Consider the following 19,940-nt stretch of genomic DNA (forward strand, 5'->3'; position numbering starts at 1 on the left):
CCTAAAAGACTTACTTTTCATCCTTGTGCCTTGAGTGCTGCTCTTTCATACATCAGCCTCTCAGCTTCTTAGAACCGCTGCAAATTTTAAAAACTGCCAGCTGGAGGCACATTTTCTGTCTTCTGCCAGTCTTGTTCTGCCAACTTAGTTGACCTAAGTAAGGTATGAATGGGTAATAGTTGTTCCTGCAAACCGTAGAGTAGTGGCATTTTAAAATCTGTGACTATATGAATTTTTTAGGGAAGGGAAAAGAAGTTTATAGCACACAAGACAGGACGAATCCACAACTTCCTGTGCTACTTTTACTCCTGGAGAGCACAGAGGAATAAAACACAGATGCTAAAACATTTTTCACAAAAACCTACTCTCATTTACAGAAAAAAGTTGAGGGAAATAAAACCCACAGGTTTTTCAGTTCGAATACTGCCAACTCTAAAATATGAGGTTTAGGCAGTAATATTTTCAGCTGACTGTTAATACAATTGTTCCAAGCTTTCCTACTCTACTGCTCCATCTCTATCTCCCTCTCTCTCTCTCTAAAAATTTCTTCTCATCTTGAAAGCAAAAGCTCCCTACACAGGGGCTAACTTTTTGACTTTTTTATTTCTGGCATCTTGCATGAGTTAATCATAATTCTTTGTGCAGGAATGGTGTCCATTCCCTGATCCTGCCAAAATGAGCAAACACTGAAAGCCACCAGAGCAGAGTTGCTTGGGATGTATTTGTAGTATGGAATCTCACTTTTATTTTAGATCTCAAAGCAGGATATATTTCTGTGATGCCTGAAGTAGTATTTATTTAGGCACTTCATGTAACACCATTTGTATCAAGTGGTTTTTCCTATGGACTGTGCAAACTTTACCTTGAACGAGTTAGAACTCAAGGTGGCAGCAAACACCATCAAAGCACTCTTTCCAAAATTTTAAGTAAAATACTCTGCAGTAGATGACAACAATACAACTATGCCATATGGTAGTAGTCAAAGGGGACCAAAAGTTTTCAGGAACAGAGGCAGTGAGAGAGTTCTGCCTTGGCAAAAAGAAGCTTTTCAATCAAAGCAACCTACATAAAGAGCTGACTGATCAGTCAGCGGCAATGCAAGTCAAGATAGGTTTAAAAAATAGCTTTGGATTTAATGCAGTATTTTATACACTCTGCAGAGTTATTCTCAAGGGTGCTTAACTGTTCTGTGGTAATTTCCAAATTGATTTTGCATGTAAAATATTAATGGCAAAACCGGAAATACCCTCTATATCAGCAGCAACTAGGGTTAGGTATTAAATGCTATTTTGTGTATGTAGTTTCACTGCTTTGAAAACTTCAGAGAAACTGCTGGAGGAATGCATAATACATTGCTAGTTAAAACTTGGAAAACAACCATCTTACATAGCAAATTAGACAGCACCTCTTTTCAGCAGCAAAGTATAGGGTTTCTAGGTAAAGAAACTTTTTTTTTGCTTTAGGTCACAAGTACCAGCTGTTAGTACTTGTTAGTACTTAGTGCTAGGACAGGACTGCCAGTTTAATTAAAAACTAGTGATTCTGTAGCTCACGGAGTGACAAATCTATTTTGATGCCTGTGAATGATAGGAAGATGGGACGCACAAGATCCATCATTCTTGAAATACTTCAACAAGTGAGTGCCTTATAAGTAAACCATGACATTTAATGATTCGTGAATGTTGCATAGTCACTGGAGAGATCATTGGTGAGAGAGAAGGGCCATTGAGCCACCAATTACAATAATAGTAACTGCATTCCATTTAAATATTTTTAGGGTATGACATCTTCAAGAACTTGCTAAGTCTAAATCCTTTGACACCTTAATCTCTTGGATCTTTTTGTAGATTTTTCTAGGTGTGAACATTCAGACATTTGTGAGCATTGCAGAAGATACTTAGTTATTGTTAAATAAAAATGTCAGAGTAGCAAGTGGTCTACATGCCTGAACTAAATAGGTTTAGTTGTACTTTAAGAATTAATGAAATCAAGAGAGGTACTCTTATTTAGCAGAGAGAGTATCAAAATGAAGAGACTTATAGGTCTGCTTTGGCTTGAAGTGATTATATGGTCATGCAATGAATCATGGCTTTGGTTTTGGTGAGATTTTGGAGTTTTTTGGGTTTGTTGTTTTGGTTTCATGAGTGGGTTTTTTTTGTTTGTTTGTTTGTTTTTAATTAAAAAGAAAGCAGTAGAGGAGAGGGATTGAGAGAGTTTTGGTACTTTGGGATGCTGTTTCCCCTTTTGTTGTTGGGTGGGAGGTTTTTTGCTTCATCTGCAAAGTTAGTTTTCTGTGTCCTGCATTTCTGCTGCCTTCATGTTGGGTTAAGAGCAGACCATGACAGCAACTGTGTAAGCTGAGAATAACTCCAAAAACTTTTTTGTTGAAGTAACTCCAAAAACTTTTTTGTTGAAGTTTAATCTAAGTCAAGAAACATGGTAAGAAAGACCCAGAATCACAAAGCTTGAGTGGTACTAGTTCAGGCAGAGTAGCACTAGAATCAAGAAAGAATTACTATACAATGAATTGCAGCTCAATTACAACTGGAAATTTATATGACTTGTCAGGTAGTTCAAAATCCAAAGCTTTTAGATGAGCAAGCAGATCACTGATGTTTGAGGTAGCAAGTCAAATAGCACAAGTATTTTAAGAGTTGGCCTAACAGGAGAGTTGGATATGATTTCAACTTTCCATTAATTTGTCTTGTCAAAGAATAGTGTTGAAATACCTGTTTTTTTGTGGTTCTGTAATTGATGGAGAAAAGCATTTTCTGAAAATGGCACACACTGTTTTCTACCTCTTGTGCAGGAAGAGGGATAAGCAATTCCATGAATATTCTTGTTAGTAACTGGCAAATATACTCTCCTGTATCCATAAAGAATGTTGCTTGTAAATCAAGTGCCTCTCCTGTGTGCAGTGGGGAATGAGCATTATGCCATCCTGTTTGATGAGAGTGATGCAAAAACTATGCCAAACTGAGAGGACTTTCAACATAGTTCATACCTGATATCTGACATCCTGTGAAGCATAAGGTCACAAAAATATTATGAGACATTTAGCAGTAAACTTAAAAAACCCTTTCATGATTTTTTTTCCTTAAGGCCTCTATAAGATTCCAGCTGACCACAGATCAGAAATTTCTTTATCCAAAAAGTGAAGGTTTTCAGCTACTGAAGTAGAACTATTGCAGAGAAAATTTAGGTATTTTAGACAAATCTTGTTTTGCTGTGGGAAGGTGTGCGGGTTGGTGGAATTTTGTTTAATTTAGCAAAACTGATAATTATATAATTAAAATGAAAATTGCTTGAGCACCGATTTCAGTTGTAATTTTTACCTTAGTAAATATGTATTCACACTGTGTAAAAAGAGGTGTTCAGTTCTAAAATTACCACATAAATTACATACCAATGTTAATGAAGTGAAAAATATATTAACACTCCTTCTCAGTTTTCATCCGTCTAAAATTATGATTTAATCTAGAAGTTTTGTTTGGTGATTAACACTAAAAATTTTTCACATTATGAAACAAATTCTGCATAGCCTCAGCAAGGTTTCCGTTGTTGTAAGACCAACCTTGTCATGTCATTAGGGTCTTAAATTTTGTTCCTTTAGTCACAGTTGTCATATGACTCTAAAGTTATACAAAAGTTGACACATTTAACATTTGTGCAGCTTAGTGTAGAAGATGTCATCAAGTTTTTGCTGCAAGAATAGATTTGGTGGGAGAGAACTGCTGTGAACTATTTAAAGATTAAACGAGGACATCTATTTGCCACTCAACACAGGAGATGGCTGCATATTATTCATTGAATATTTTACAGCTATAATCTTTCAGGCTCACTGTATGCAGTATTATTTTTCGTTGTTTAATCACTCCAAGCATTGCTCAGTATTTCATGGCCTGTTTCTTTCTTTTAGGGTGAACATATTAAAAATTTCCTTTAAAAGGAAAAAGTTTTTTATACAGCAACGACAAAAACACGTAAGTAGTCCTCTAATTTTGTTTTGCTCAAGTGACCACATTCAGTATTTTATATTGAATGTAACCTACAAACTGCTGATCAAAAGGCTCTGTTGGGGTAATTTGCCTTTGAAACTCTGTTTTGTTTACTTGGTCTTGCTATTCTGGTCTGTTTATTCCCTCTCCATTTCAGGTTTTTTTGGGGGTTTTTTTTGTTTCTTTTCCAACACTGAACCCCTCCACTTTCAGTCTGTTGGACTGTATCTTTCCCATGGAGGTTTCTTCTCCCTTGGAGACTTCGGCTAAATGCAGGTGTCCATCCTTTCTCCAATATTTATTCACATAGCATATTTCCCCTTTCTCATCACCATCTGCTGCTCTTTCCTTTGCTGCTCTCCCTGCACTGTGGAGTTCCTTAATGCAGTGAATCTGCTAAACAACTGCCTCTCCCATCTAGGGGGAGTTTGAGAGGTCCCTTCAGCCTATGGGGCTCAGAGCTCAGGAAGAAAGCGAGGTTCCTGGAGGAAAGGAGAGCTTTGTAGCTGAAAAGCATGATGTTGAAAAGGGATATAACACACCGCCTGGTGTGTGTAACATGGAGAGCTTTAGGAGTTGGCAAGTTATGTGAAGACAGTTGATAAAACTCATGTAAAATTTTTCAACTCTTAAAAGAGCTGTCTTCTATTGGTTGCTTTGAGCTCTTTGCAGAACAGTTGTAATATTAGTCTATGTAATGGTGGAGCAAGTCTTGATTTCTGATTATTATTGTGCTGCCACAATATGAAAAAAAATAGGTATATTTTTGCAAAGAGCATAGATTATTTAATATTATAATAAAAAAAAACTTCTCAGAAACTAGTGATCCAGCAGATGTATAAATATTTTAATTCAGTTGAGGGTAAAAATTGAGAACATAGTAAAAGGTAAGGGTTAACTTGTACCTAAACTTCATGAAGGCTCTTTCTGGTAGTACACAAGCTCTTAACTTTATAGGAACTGTGTTACAAGACTACCTCTTGACCCACACAGATTAGAAGGTCTGCTGAACAAAGATTTCTAGGGAGGCCTTTTTTTACCCAAAAGGAAAGTGTTTTCTTCTCTTTTTCTTTTCTGTGTGTCTTTCTTTTTTCCCAGTTTGGTGGGTTCTTTGAAATTTGAGGAGTGTGCAAGTATGTATGTACATGTTACTTTTCAGGATTTGTGTTTAAACAAAGTTAGTATCCAGAGATAGCGTTACTGCAGTACTGCTTGCACAAACACATAGCATGCACAGGGTGTGTCTTTAAACACTGTGGGGGCATCTTAAGGTTTTTTTACTAGCTTTAAGTTTCTAAATATATTGTTTATATGAAGATATGTCACAGTCTGTTCATATATATTTCACTGCATCAAGAAATGAGTGGTTGATAAACCATTCTACACACTTGTGAGTGTAAACACTTGCATGTAGTAACTTCTCTCCTGGGTTTGAGGATTAAAAATTCACTGATAAATTGTAATTTTAGAATCTAAATATTTTCAAATATACAGATAAGTACAGGCTTACAGACAGCAGTTTCCAAATGCGTCTGCGAGAATAAATGTAGTAACAGAACTCTGTGAGAATGATGAGTAAAACAGGGCTTAGAACTCAATCATTTTAAGTCCTTTCCAACCCAAACCATTCTATGATTCTCTATAAATGAGTGTACTTAGAGTGGTTTTGGAATATGGAAGAATAAAGTGTCAATATAGAACAATCTGTGGACATAATGTAAAATATGTGTGTTCATTACATAAAGACTTTACTGCTGTCAAAAGTAGAATTTTTTGTCTCTGGAGACCTGTGTCACTTTTGAAGAGAGCAGCAATCTTAATTTGTTCAGTTACACATTTGAAAGATGATGACAGTTTAAGGCTCTTGATTCTTTTAGCTTACCTTTTCTTGAGTGATCATAGTTCTTTGTTTCATAACCTACAGGAATGACAGTAATGCACACAGTGTCACGCTTAAAGAGCTACAGAACTGTTAGACAAGTAAGGCCAGCTGCGTGACCTTTTTACTCCTTCTCAGTACATATGAAAAAGCAGACCAGGTGTGCCACTAAATCTGTGGATACATCCATCTTTTTCATCTGGTCTTGAAATTTAGGGCATCAAGTGTGCAGTACTCAAGTGGTATTGCTTGGGAAAGCTTGCTGGTGCCATGTACTGAGAGAGAGGGGAGTGGAGTCTTAGGGGTTTTGCCAAAAGAGTGGGATGCTTGAGGGATGTGTGAGGGCAGATGACTGCATTGGTGTCAGTCTTTGTACTGATCAGTTTTTTGTTTGGAAAGACAGAAGAAAATAGGTAAATGAATCTGAAAGTTAAGAAGATGAAAGAATGTGGGGAAAACAGAGCAGATACTGCATATTCATAAATGAGGTTTGACTAAAGCTGATGAGAATGTTATAGCACTTCTTTTATATTTTGTATGTCATATGTAGATTCTTTACAAAAATCTGCAGAAAATTTTCGAAGGCAATGAATTTGCAGTCCCCTGGGATGTGCCATGTTTCATCGATTTAGTCTCCTTATTTCATTTACTCCATTTTTCTTTCCTTACGTGCCTCTTCTGGAAAATCAACTTATCTCACTCTTTCCCTGCTACTCGCCTTCTCTTTTACCCTCCCACTGCTCCAGTCTGTTGATCAGCTACTTGATTAGGAGTGTGCAGTATTTCTGTTTCTACTGACTACTGAAGAGCCAGAAAAGGACTGGGGAGCAAGACTGATGGATCAGTGAATGTCTGGTGCTATAGAAGCTCATGACATATAGGGTTAATGAAGGGTGCAGGATTTAAGGTAGGAATAGGAATGCTGCTGTTTACAGGCAACATTTTGTACCTTTCAGAAATAAAATTTTATTTTCAATGTGCCTATCTAATGCTTAAAATCAATTTCATTTGCTGCATACTAAAATATATCTTTACTTTCTATGCTGTAGATACTTTCAGATTTTCTGTTATGGAGTAGGCATACAACTGATGTAGAAGTTCTTCTATATGTTGAACTAGCCAGGCACTTTAGCTGTGTGGAATTTCTCCCTTTACCTTAATGCCCTGAAATTTCTCTAATCCTCATTTCTTGATTATTATTAAAATGCTGTTCTTTTAGAATTTGAGAAGTATGATGGGCATTAGATCCTTGGATCCCACTAGAACTCTGCTCACCTTTAAAAAATATACAGATTTACCAGCATGACTTGCAAGGTGGCCTGTTAGTGAGGCAGATTGTTATCAACAAAAGGTTATGTTAGTCTAAAAATTGAATAAATTTTTATGAAACTCCTCAAAAGATTTTTCCTAGCTTAAATCCATGCTAAAACTTTCATCTTACTTAAAAGTTGCTAAGAAGGTTCTGTGACAACAAAAAAGCACACTTGTAACAAGCAAAATTAATTACTTTTTTCAAACCTAAGTTTAAAAACCCAGAATATTAGATGTACTTAATTCCTTATCTTTGTAATGTAATGCTTTTCAATGTAATTGAGATGCTTGGATAAAATAATTTTTGTGGCAATTTGAAAGACCAGCGCTTCCGGCCAACAAAAATATATAGATATAGATACCTTCCTTTCCATTTGTCTGCTGGAGTAGTAAAACCTTTCAAGTGGTGTTCAACAAACAAGGGAGTACGTCAGAAATGGCATTTGCCATTAAATCATTGTGATGTATGCTTTATATATTTCAAGAAGTTCTGAGTTTAGATTTCAGTATGCTTTCCTGCTTTATTTTACATAACTACTTAGAAGCAACTGTGGTGAACTGACAAAGATGAATTGGTTCCAGTATGCAAAAGACTCAAGTAACAAACCCACATCTTGAAAAGAAAATACTTTTTAAGTGCTTTAATAGATATAGGGAAAACATTCCTGAAAGATTGTAATCAGTTAAATGGTTTTCAGTGCTTACTTAAAATCAAGAGGCAAATCTTTTTTTCTCTTACAAGTCTCACTGTCTTTATTAAAAGTGTGTCTGAAGCCTTAGAGTCTCTGGACTAGACATAAAGTGATTTGCAAAATGCAGGATTGGTCTCAGATATGTGGCATTTGTAAAATGCTGCCTAGAAATAAGAAGAACAGAAGAAAAACAGATTGACTATTCCAGCCAAAATTGTTTGTAGTTACTTCCCAACAAGACTGTTGCTGTGAATAAGCAAAAGGTTGCCCGCCTAATTATATGTTGAGATGTCAAAATCACTCGTAATTTAGAGAAGCTGAAAAAGATGAGTGATGAAAACTTGTGTTTTTTCACTCAAGTGCTGAGCTGTGCTGGCAATTGACTCAGGTCTCATGTTACCTTTATTTCTACTCTTTGCTTTGCTCTCATTCCACTTTCTTTGCATCAATAACTAGATTAACTTACCAACGCTTTCTCTTGTACAAAACTCTTGTGACAAACATCGGTGGCACAATTGTGTTTCACTGGCACTTTGGCATTGAAGGTACTTGTAAGGTTTGCACCAAGACACACAAGTTTTATATTCTGCTGCCTTCTGATCCTCCTCATTTTGGCCTTATGTTGTCATCCAAGCAGGAGTGGGTTTCAACAGCAGTAGCAGCAGCCCCAGCCCCTACTTTCTTTCCCCCAAGAAAGGGCACTTTCAACAGCTTCAGTTTCTTCTGAAAGACTATCAAGAATATGCTTTTTGCGTACTATGACACTTGAAAGAACATTTTTGAATTGAAGCCTTACATGAAGAGTTTGAATTCAAAGAATAAGGGGGTTTTTTTACCTTTTGACATTGCACCCTTAATGGAATGTTTTAGAGAATTTTGTTTGTCTTAGGTGGTATAAATCTGACTGGAAACCTGAAATTATATTTATCGACATAACATGATACTTGTATATACAAAATCTTTACTGCTCTGGACTTAAGTATTTCATTAACATTTCATTAACTTGTAAAGGGCACATTTTGCAGTTTGGAATTTCATATAGTTACAGAGGTATTTTGGCCATCTCCAGCTGCTGTATGCTGATTTTTTTGTTTGTTTGTTTGCCTCAATGTGTTTTTCATGTTTAAGCTTAAAATAATTTTATTGTTTTTTTATGATCTTGTTTACTGTTTCATCTACTTGTATATGTTGAAACATGGTGTTCCCTACTGTTACAGAATGAATCCAGAGAGCATATTGTTGCCTTCAACATGTTAAATTACAGAGCATGCAAAAATCTTTGGAAATCTTGTGTAGAGCATCACACATTTTTTCAGTCAAAGAAGTCACTACCTCATGAAAAAAAGATATTATCACATTATTGGACTCTGGGTTCTAGAAATCCAGCAAAGTAAGTATTGTGTGAAAGCATGTTTTGCTCTATGATGGGAATGGGAGGATTTATGTCAGTGGTAGCTCAAGTTGGAGTGGCAGAGTTTAATCCTGTCCGTAGCTTTGTTCCAGTCTATATACAAACCATTTGACAAGTTATATGGTTGTTTCGCTTTCAGCAATGTGATCTCCTTACAGCAGAACTTTTCTTATAATTGCCTCAAAAGGTGTTTGGATATATGTTTTACTGCTATTTTTTTCAACCTGCTGCTTCAGTGTGAAGTATAAAAACACTGGAAAGGAAAAATGTCATGTAGCTAATGATCCGGTAAGAGAATTTGCAGAACAGATTTGTTTTGAAATGTTTAGCCATTAGTGTCATGTACACATTCTGTTTAATACGTTAGGGCAATTTCTGGAGTGCATCATGCCAACCACTTATTACTGACGTAAAGATGAAAACATTTTTCCCATTCAGGTATTCAAGATACTCCTGTTGTGGCACTTCTAATCCTTTATTTGCCTCATTGGATTCTTCTAGTTACAGAGCTGGTAGTTTCCTAGTGTTATCTAGGATCTACTTACCCAGAAATAATTCTTTAGAGCCTGTAAATTTCCTATATGAAGCTGGAATTATTCCTCCCCACATGCAGTAACTGGGCCCTATCTTCATTAAAGTTAAGCTGCCAGTTTCTTGTCCAGTCACTTGACATTGTAATGCCCTTCTCCATTTCTTTGCAGTTGGTATTTATTTTGGCCATATTGTGTGATTTTTGAAGTGGGAGGTTTTACTCAAGTAGTTCTGCTCTTTTATTTTAGGGGCTTTTAGTCTTTTTTGATAAGTATCAGTCACAGTGATTTCTTCCATTATGTTGATTTGTTCTGTTGTTGCATTTATCAGCAATTCAGCTACAAAGTTGTCATGTCCTGTGTCTTCCTTGTCTTATCCATCCCATCGCTATTCACCTACCCCACCCCCAAAACATTCTGTAATGAAACATATAAATATATTTCATATTAATAGAGAATTAAAGAGAAAGTATTGTGTCATTATCATCTCTGGATGTGAGATTCTGGGGAGTTCTTTGACCCTTTGACAATCTATAGACTCTCTAGAAACCTGCTTGTTCTCATGATTTTTGGAGAATTATTTTATGGTTTTCTTTTTGTTCATGGGTGGTGTGTTTTTGTGAGGTTTTTTTTTTGTAGTGTGTTCCCTTAACAATTTAACTTTACATTTGTCAGACTGATTTTCTGTCTTCTATTTGGATGAGCTTTGACTTCTGAATGATATCAACATGCTTCAAACATTTTCTTTTTGACAAATCTGCTGTTACAATTTCTTAATGGTCTGTAGCATATAGAACAGTTCTTATTGTTTACCTGAATTACTAAGAAAAAATTCTTTTCAAGTAATTTCAATGCTCTGAGGCATTTTCTCTACTGAATTGCTCACTTAGACTTTTAAGGAATCTCCAGGGGGAGAATCAGTTATGGAGATACCTTTCATCAGCTTAATGATAACCTCTTTGGCCTTATTTATACCAGCAGTAAGCATGAATTTTAGGATCTACATGATTGAGAAGTAACTCAGCAACCATTGCTATGAAAGACTGCCTAACTACATAAGAAGCAACAGTAATTTTGAAAAGCTTTCAGTAGTTCCTATGAACTCAGCAAATTATTTTCTAAAAAGATCTAAGAAAAATTGTGGAAAAAGTAACTCCTGAGGTTCATATTTCACATACTGAAATTTTTTACTTTCCAACTTGTTTATGGTTGTGGAATGTTATAAGATTTTACATGTTCCTTTTCAAGGGTCGCTCTGAACTCATGTGGAGGCTGCACAATCAAAAAAGAGATTCTGCGTTTTCCCATATGAAAGGGAACAAATTTTTGCATTGTATAAATCAAACAAACACAAGCAGACAAACCAAACCACAAAACCAAATGTGCACACAAAAACTCCACCAACCACATTGTGCAGTCCTGGAGGTTTTAAGATTGACTCATGTGTAATAAATCTTTTCATGCTTCCATCAGCTTTGAAGGGTGCCACATTCAGGTTTTACCATCTTAAGTATCACAGATTTTCCTATGAAATTTATGGCTTTCTTGTTCTATGTTCTTCCATACTTATCTGAGACAGATAGCCTAGCATTTATTACATCAGTTCAAACAGTTGCAGTACTTGAGTGCAATTTCTTATTTGCACATACCTGTGCCCTTCTTGATTTTCTTGGCTTAAGGTACTAGAGGCATTCCATTTAAATTAGGCTGCTGAGTTGTATAAATCACCTGTAAGCCTTGCTCAAGGAGCAAACTGAATCACATCTCCCAGATTCTGGGAGGTAAATTCTGGACTGAATGCTGAATAACCTCTCCTAGAGGTATTCTCATTCCTTGTTGAGAAGCTAAAAATGTATCTATATTTTTCACCAAGGATAGACTCAGTAATATATGGGAAAAAGGAAGCATCATTTCAAGATAGTACAGCCCATTCCAGAAAGGCTTTGGCAGCCTCCCAGAATGTCTGCTGAAAAATATGCTGATATTTGGCATCTGAAGGGCAGCTACTTGAAGTTCAGGAGATTATTTATCTTCTGTGCCTTAACTGAAATATCTAGAGACATGCCCAGTAAGTGATTTTGTGGTCAGGATTAGGGGTTTAAGATTAAAGTTAGGGTTTAGGGTTCTGGCTTCCATCACATGAGTTATGTTGCACTTCAAGTTGTCTGTGTTGGAAAATGCATCAACAGCCACTTGTATAAAAGAAAAGCTGATTAATGTGGAGTTCTTCACAATGCATTTTTCATAATGCATCCCCTTTTTCTAGTCTTTCCCTCTGCTACAACTGTGTAAGGTTTCTTTGAAAGAACTCTGTTTCTGAAGAAGATGAGTAGCTGGTACCTTGTCATTGTATTAAAAAGTCTTAGAAAAATAAAATGGGTAGTATAGCCAAAAGCTTCTCCTGAGCTGATGGACTTTCTTTATTAGGCATGAAAATGTACATGGGTAGCTGATTTTAATATGTAGATGCTTCATGCTAAGTTTTTCCTCTGTTTTTTACACTGGGAGAAGCTTTTAAAGTACATTTAGAAGTTGAAGGAATTGATTTCCTTTAAAATTATGAACAAGATATATGAAATACTTCAGTATATATGAGAAAAAAATTATGGGTTGCTTTTTCTTTTGTTTATATAAGCAAAAATAGTACAATGTAAAGCATGTTTAAGGTTAGATTTTAGTGTAATACCCACAGCTTTAGTAACACTTCTTTTTTTTTTTTTTAAATGCTGTGTAAATTTGAGACTTTTCAGCCCTGTGGTAAGGTCCTTACATAGCCTGACATCCTAGCTGCCTGTTATGTGCAGCTCAGGGCTTAATGAGCCAAAGGTGTTTTCTCTATAACTAATAAATTGTTTCTTCCATGAGAAATCTTGGGCTTGTAAACTCAAGGATGAGCAGCTTACCTCTCAGCTTGACTTGTGGAATGCTGTATAAAATGATGCACAAGAGTTAGTTTATCTCAATTTCAGTCTATTTAAAGATTTCCTTTATGCTGTGTATTTTCACTATTAGAATATTTTTATTGCTTTCCAGGCTGTGGTTTTTATCCTGGTGCATCCCTTTTCTTGTCAGATTCTTGTCACAATAAGCCATCCAGACCTAGAGATCCTGTTTTCATGTCAGATTTTTTTTAGTGGTTTATCTCTATAAGGAATACATCACTCAAAAGTGGCTTCCTTCTGCAATATAGTGTTGTCTGGTGTAGCCCTTAATTGATGAGGCAGCTGGTGGACGGGTAAAGTTGTCCTGTGCTCTGTGAAGCTCTCGTTGAATTGTTACCCTTTTGTGAATATTAACAGGGAAGGTTCAGAACACATTACATGTATTTGAACTGTGTTAGGCACTCAGTTCAGTGCCAGTAGGACATACTGAATTTCCTGTCTTCCCCTCTGTCTTCTTAAACACAATTGGGTTAAAAATAAGTCTCAGAAAGTTATTTTTACCCTGGCTTGTGATTAACAATGTACCAGGGATTGATGATCACTTTTATTGTCACAAACGAGGGACGGCAAATGTCTCTGTGAGAATTTGCATAAGTAAGGAGGGGTAAACACAGGGGATCCTTTAAATTGTGAAGTTGACTTTCATAAGCATATTTTATTTCATTTTAGTTTTCTATGCAAAATAACTCACGTGCAGTTGTCTTATATCTTTTCAGGTCTGTAAACAACCAGTACTGCAGAAAAGTGATAGGTGGGATGGTTTGGAACCCATCTCTGAGACGATCCTTATCAGTTGAGCACCTAGAAACCAAAAGCCTTCCTTCTCGATCACCTCCTGTTACCCCCAATTGGTAAATCCATTTTCAGCCTTTTCCACACCTTCTAGCTTCCTACCGTTTCTAATTGTATGTACTCTAGCAGAATAATTATGTAGTGTGTACATATATATTTAAACAGTTTTATTCTGAGAATACATATGACAACAGAAGGATGGGTGTCACTTACCTCAACTTTAGCAAGGCTTTCATGCTGTCTTCAAAAATCTTATGCCCAAGTTAAGACATTATGTTTCTGGATGGGTGGACAATAGGGTAGTCTAAAAAATGTGTTAAAATGGTTGGATGACTGGACTAAGAGGGGAGTTGTTAATGGGTCACAAGAATGGACAAGAATGAAAAGCAGATGACTGCAAGCAACGATCTCTCTTGGGATCTGTCCTGTTTATCCTGTTTATGTCCTGTCAGCTTTATGACCTGGAGGAGGCAATGGTATGCTTGATCATAAAGTTTGCAGATGGCACCAAACTGAAGGGGGGGGGGGGGGGGGGGTGTGAGTCAATAAGCCTGGGGGCAGGGCTGCTCTCTGAAGTGATCTCGATAATCTGGAGAAATGGGCCAATAGGAAATGTGTGAAATTCAATGGAGACAAACATAGTGTCCTGGGAAATAAGAACCCAGTATTACAGTATTGTCTGCAGTGCAGCTTTCTGGAGAACAACCTAGTAATCTTTATAGGGAGAAGTGATGCATGAGCTATCTGGTATGTTCTGACAGCAAAGTAGTCCAACCCAGCAGAATTAGCAGAGTGATAGATAGTAGATCTGTGGAAGTGGTAACCCTCTTTGGCTCAGCATTCTGTAGATTTTACTAGAATGCTTGCAGCCCTTTTGTCTGCAGATACAAGACCCTTACAAACTGGAGCAAGCTCAGCAAAGACCACCAGCTCCCAGGCAGTCAGGAGGTTGGAGCACCTATCCTGTGAGGAGAGGCTATGTCAATAGTGGCACATGTTCAGCCTGGAGAAGCAGGGGTTTCCCAGATGCCTAATAACAGCCCAGAATTACTTAGGAGGGAACCAGCCTACAGGATGAGGCCGGGTTTTTCACTTTTGTGTAGTAGGAGGATGAGGCAACAAGTATTTGAAACAAAAGAGGTTTTATCAGGATATAGGAAAAACTGCTTCACCACGTGGACAGTCATTGCCTGGGGAAGTTGTGCAGTCTCCATCCTTCAGATTTTTTGAGATATGAGTAGATAAAGCCTTAAGTAGCCTACTCTGGCCTTAGTTGACCCTGACTTGAGCAGAAGATTGGACTAGAGGACCCCTATGAGTACCTTCCAAGCAGAATTATCCTATGATTAAAACTTTAATAATATAAATTGCGTTTTGCAGGGGGGGAAACACCAAATCAGTCCAATGTACTGAACCTAGCAATGTATGATTACCTAGTATACCATACAGAATGCTTAAAAATTGATTATCTGAAGTGAGACTTATAGGCCTGTTATGAAGATTCAGATCATAACTGCAATAGGATAGAAATTTTTCTTTTATAAAGTTTTGTGAAATATTCTAATTTTCCTGCTTGTGTTTGTATTCTGTATTTTTCAGGCGGAGTCCTAGACTACGTCACGAAATCCGCAAACCACGACACTCATCTGTAGATAACCTTACGAATGAGATTAGTTATATTACTGAGACAGAGGATGTTTTTTACACATATAAGGGCTCTCCAACATCAAAGGACAGTGATTCAGAGTTCTCTCAAAATCGTAGTCCACAGAGGAGGTAAGGACTTCTGCAAACAATCCATTGCCTATTTTGTTTTTTTTAAAAGCATCAAACAAAAAGCCCAAAGAGCTGTATTGTAAAACATTAGCAGTCAGGTGTAATGTTACAGTGACTTCAAACAGTTTTGCTTACACAAGATTTATTTTGACCAATTGCTATACTGCAAATGGCTTGACACAAAATGACAAAAGCAAACCAAGCCTTCATCCCTAAACAATACACAGTAGTTAGGCTGTTAGTAAAATTAGAAGAACTAATAAGGCGTGTCTGTTCAAATCTGTAATATCCTGTTTCCTAGTAGCTTTTTCAACCCTTTCCTATCTGTCAAAAACTCTTTTTTGTGGGGAGAAAGACTCAGTGAACTCTTTTGAGAGTTCACTCACATTCCACGTCGTCAGCTCAGCCTTGTCAGTCGAAAGAGGTATTGCAATTCCGTATACACAAGAACATCATCATGCCTGTGGTCATCCATCTTTTTCTTCTTCAGAGGAACTGTCAATGGCTCGTGACTGTTTTTTGGCTGTACTCCTTGAGGACCAACTATGTTCTCCTCTGCAGTGCTTTAACAATTGCTAGGTTTGCTGCCAGGAGTTGAAGCTCTTGTCTTTGTGCACTCTGATTATTTATTTGCTCATGTATTACATTATATGAATGGCTACATTCATTTCTTAATGAATAACTTCAGATTATCACAGAATCAGCTTCAGAAATAATGTATGAAGTCATTAATTGTTCGGTCTTAAAAAGAAAACAGCTACTTTAAAACTTGGAGCTGGGGAGAATGCTGTGTATTAAAATGCATGTTCCTTTGTAGCATTGCAAAAGAAAAATGTGTTTTAGTGATGCCTAGTAACTTCAAGGCAAGGTGTATTTTGAGAAGCAATGTCTTAATGGAAGCTGATAGGACTCACCTACCTCTGTGACAGTGTGCAGGTACTAAATATAGATTTAAATTCTGATTGAAAAGATTTTCTTTAAATTCTGTAATAACATTATTACTAGATTACAGCAGAGAGTTTTCAATAACAGAAAGGAAAAACTGACATGTTGTTTGCATATTTGGATTTTTTCACTCATTTGAGTATATTAAGTATTTTGAGTTTGTCGCTTAATTTTTCTATATTTCTGACTGGAAGACATCTGAACCTTAATACTATATATTAGTACTAATGGCATTGGTAGCCATGATAATACATAAAAGTTAAGCCTTTAGATGTTGTGAATAGTCATAGATAGGAAATGATGTCTTTGCTGTGTTTTAAAGTTTGCAAATGATACACTTTTAGAAGTATTTACTGAGTAAAAATACTGAGAGGCAGACATAAAAACAGATGATGAGGGTAGAAGCTGCAGACAGAAAATTATGTTGCCATGCTGTCTTTTGTGACTGGCAAATTGTGTCCTGCCAGTAAGTACGTTGTGGGACTTCTTTTATTTTCCTTTTTCTTTTCTTCCCTGTAGATATTTTTTTTTTCTTCCTGTTTCAGTTATCTTATACCTACTGAGAATGGAGTGGAAAAGCCGGCCTTTATGCCTTTTCTCACACAACGAAAAAAAAGGATGTTCTAAATTTGAAAATAGCACATTCATTTATTTTTGAGCCCAAATGACTGTGCTGAATCTGAGTAATATCATTCACTGTGGAGATTTTCACTGTTACTACTTCATATAAACCATTGTTTTTCTTCCTACATTTTTCCCAAATGCATTATCTTTTTTTGTGGTATATTTATAATATTTGATACTCTTCAGGTAAACGAAAAAATACCTGCATAAATCTGATTAGTTAAATTCAAATTGTGTGTTTTGGAAAAAGAATGGAATAAATGATCCTTTGTTATATTGACTGCTAGACTTTTGTGAAGTAAATTAGTCATTAATAATTTCCTTTTTAACTATTGAGGTAAAATACAAAGTAGCCATTAAAAAAAAGGTTCTTCTCTATACTGAAGTTTGTTAGTCCACATTCCAGTTTTTTTCTTCCTTTTGCAATCTTACAGTAGTTATTACTTGCTTCACTTCCCTTACTGAAAGATGCAAAATTCAGTAAGTATGTGTAGTAAAATCTTTCTTTCCATTAATGCCATATTGATGGATGGAATCTTACCCTATCAGCTACATCTGTTTTGTAAGAAAAAAGTTTACCTTGCATATCTTCAGTATTAAATATGGATGTTTCCCCTGGGCTTTTGCCACACATTGGGAATATTTAGACATTAACTATAAAACACCTTTCTATTATATAGATACTGATAAATCTTGTAAAGCCAACTACCCATTTTTGCCATGCTTGTCTTCAGTGAATTTGAACTGACATAATAGAAACAGGCTATGGAAGAAAACCACCCCAGATTTCCAATTCCTTTTTCATTGGAGGAGAGCCAAGAGTAGCTTCCCTTAGTCCTGCTAATACTCATGGTCTTTAGGGGGCCCTTTATTTACTGCCTAGCCCTCTGGGACTGTTAATAAAGGTGTTAGTTAATGCTAATTATAACTATTAAACAGCTTTGGCATGAAAAATATCTGAAACAGTTTGAGAGCTGCTGGCAAACAGCTGTAAATACTGGCATTTAATCACTGAATGATTATGTCTGTGACCTCATATTAATAATAATAATAATTCTGCAATAGCTTGATTTCTGTGAAGTAAACATCAGTTTCATTTACTATTTCTGAAGCAAGACTGTGCAAGCTGCAGTAAGCATGGAATGTGGCTCGACTTATTTTTCCAGCTCCGATCAGAATTTCAGGGGTGGGGGTAGTCTTCCCTCTTTTACACCTTTTTTGTCAAAACAAGTGGTTTGTTGTTGAAGGTAGGATAGACCTACCTTCAAACTGACCTGCTGTGATGGAGTGGTTTTTGAGGCAAATCATAGATAAAACTCATGTTCAAGGCTTGCAGTCTACCTAATCCTGCCAAGGCACATTTGGAACCTTGTGTATCAGAAATGTAGAGGCAGCCACTGCTGGCAAAAGTACATACACCTGCATTTATTGCCCTATACAGCTTTTTTTTTCCTTCCTGACAATCCTAAGTATATTTATTTTCTTAATAATTGATTTTCTTCCTTGCTCTGTTTACTCACATATAGGAATCAATCAAGTTCTACTTTCTTTCTATGAAACAGTACACAATTTAGAAAACAAATTATGTGGAACAGCTCTTAGTTTAGAGAGCATAAAACATAGCAGTTGTTTATATTTCTTCTTCAATTTCTTTGAAGATACAGTACTGTATCAACATGTCATCATCTAGAACTATGTTTGATGTTAAAATCCTTTTAATGAACATGCTGGAAATGACGGTCAATAATATTTTGTCATTTCTTGTGTTGTTTCTCTTAAGGACACAATAATTGTTTTCAAAATGTGCTTTGTGTGAACACTGTGCTAACTGAAATTTGAGGTGTGTACCACAGGCTGTGACTGGAAAAAAGAAAATTGGAAAATCGTGCAAGTCATGCACACAGGTGAACGACAAAAAGCCAAGGCAAGCTAGTGAGCAGTGTTAGGTGTAGCTTCATTGCTCCTGCTACCCAAATTATCTAAAGTACTTTCACATTCAAGAACCTCTTGGGGCTCAGACATAGTGAAAAGAAGCAATTTTTCTCTCTGTTTAGTGTCTACAGAAAAGATTGGAGCTGTCAATTGCATCTGTATTATAGACAAAAAATTGCTCTAATCCCAAATTAACATACATTATCTAGAACTTCGTTTGCAGGGCATGAATAGGTTTGCCTATCTAAGCTCAATATCTCAAATCATTGCTGCTTACAAAACCTGCCAGAAAAGACAGTGCTGAAGAGGACTTCAAGGGAACTGTTGTTCAGCCCAAGTCTCTCCAGCCTTTGTGAGGAAGGTGTCCCCTCTCAGTTCTTTTTGTTGCCCTGTTGCTGAACATCTCAGCTGATTGCTACTGCCACTGAAAAATTAGCACTAACACGGGGCCTGCACTTGGCATTCTGAAGTTCTGAGCAGGGGTCCCTCAGAGGTCCTCTCTTGGAAGAAAACCTGTAAATTAAATACATCTACGAGAAAAATTAAATTGTGATAGGCTTCAAGATTTAGAATTTTAGGAACTGAAAATATCCTTCTTCTGGAAGGCCAAAAATAATAGGAAAAATGAAAATTGAAACTATTTGTATCACTTTAACTTAAAACGTTTGGTTTGCACAAGCATATTTTGAGTGTTCATTAATTTAAAAGTAGAAAGGAAAATATAAAGACATATTAACAGTGTTTGGCAGCTCTCTTTAAAGGAATCCAACCCATTTGCTGTTTATTGGCTATTATCATGAATGGCATCAGAGGCATGCTTGGGGCCCCTCACCAGAGCTCTGAAAGTAGGCTTCCTAGAAACCTTTTCATGTCTCAGAGAACTAGCCCCTTTTCGTCTAGAGGGTTTATCCCTGAGTACCAGTTCCCCTCCTGTGAGGTAAGGGAAGCATGATGGGGCCGCCAGGGGCTTGCCCATTCCAGAGAGAGAGAGGCGGCTCTTAGTTCCTTTTAGCTGAAGGGGCGGATGCAGTGGGAGGGGATGCACCCGAGAAATGGGAGGAGTTGGATGACCAGAAGGGGTTGAGCGAGGAGGAGGAGAGAGGGATTG

At 36.7% G+C, this 19,940-nt stretch overlaps 1 protein-coding gene across 1 annotated transcript in view; it reads left to right on the forward strand.

The window, feature by feature from the left end:
* Positions 1-19,940, forward strand: part of PTPN3 (protein tyrosine phosphatase non-receptor type 3) — a 127,513-nt gene that overhangs the window by 63,515 nt on the left and 44,058 nt on the right. The window contains exons 11-14 of the mRNA XM_066185292.1: positions 3,920-3,983; positions 9,098-9,270; positions 13,480-13,614; positions 15,155-15,331. Coding sequence (XP_066041389.1) covers positions 3,920-3,983; positions 9,098-9,270; positions 13,480-13,614; positions 15,155-15,331 — 549 coding nt within the window. The remainder of the gene's footprint in view (positions 1-3,919; positions 3,984-9,097; positions 9,271-13,479; positions 13,615-15,154; positions 15,332-19,940) is intronic.

Source organism: Chamaea fasciata, unplaced genomic scaffold (genome assembly GCF_029207755.1).
Source record: "Chamaea fasciata isolate MVZ Bird 193981 ecotype frontalis unplaced genomic scaffold, bChaFas1.0.hap1 SCAF_1, whole genome shotgun sequence".
Classification (NCBI taxonomy): Eukaryota; Metazoa; Chordata; class Aves; order Passeriformes; family Sylviidae; genus Chamaea; species Chamaea fasciata.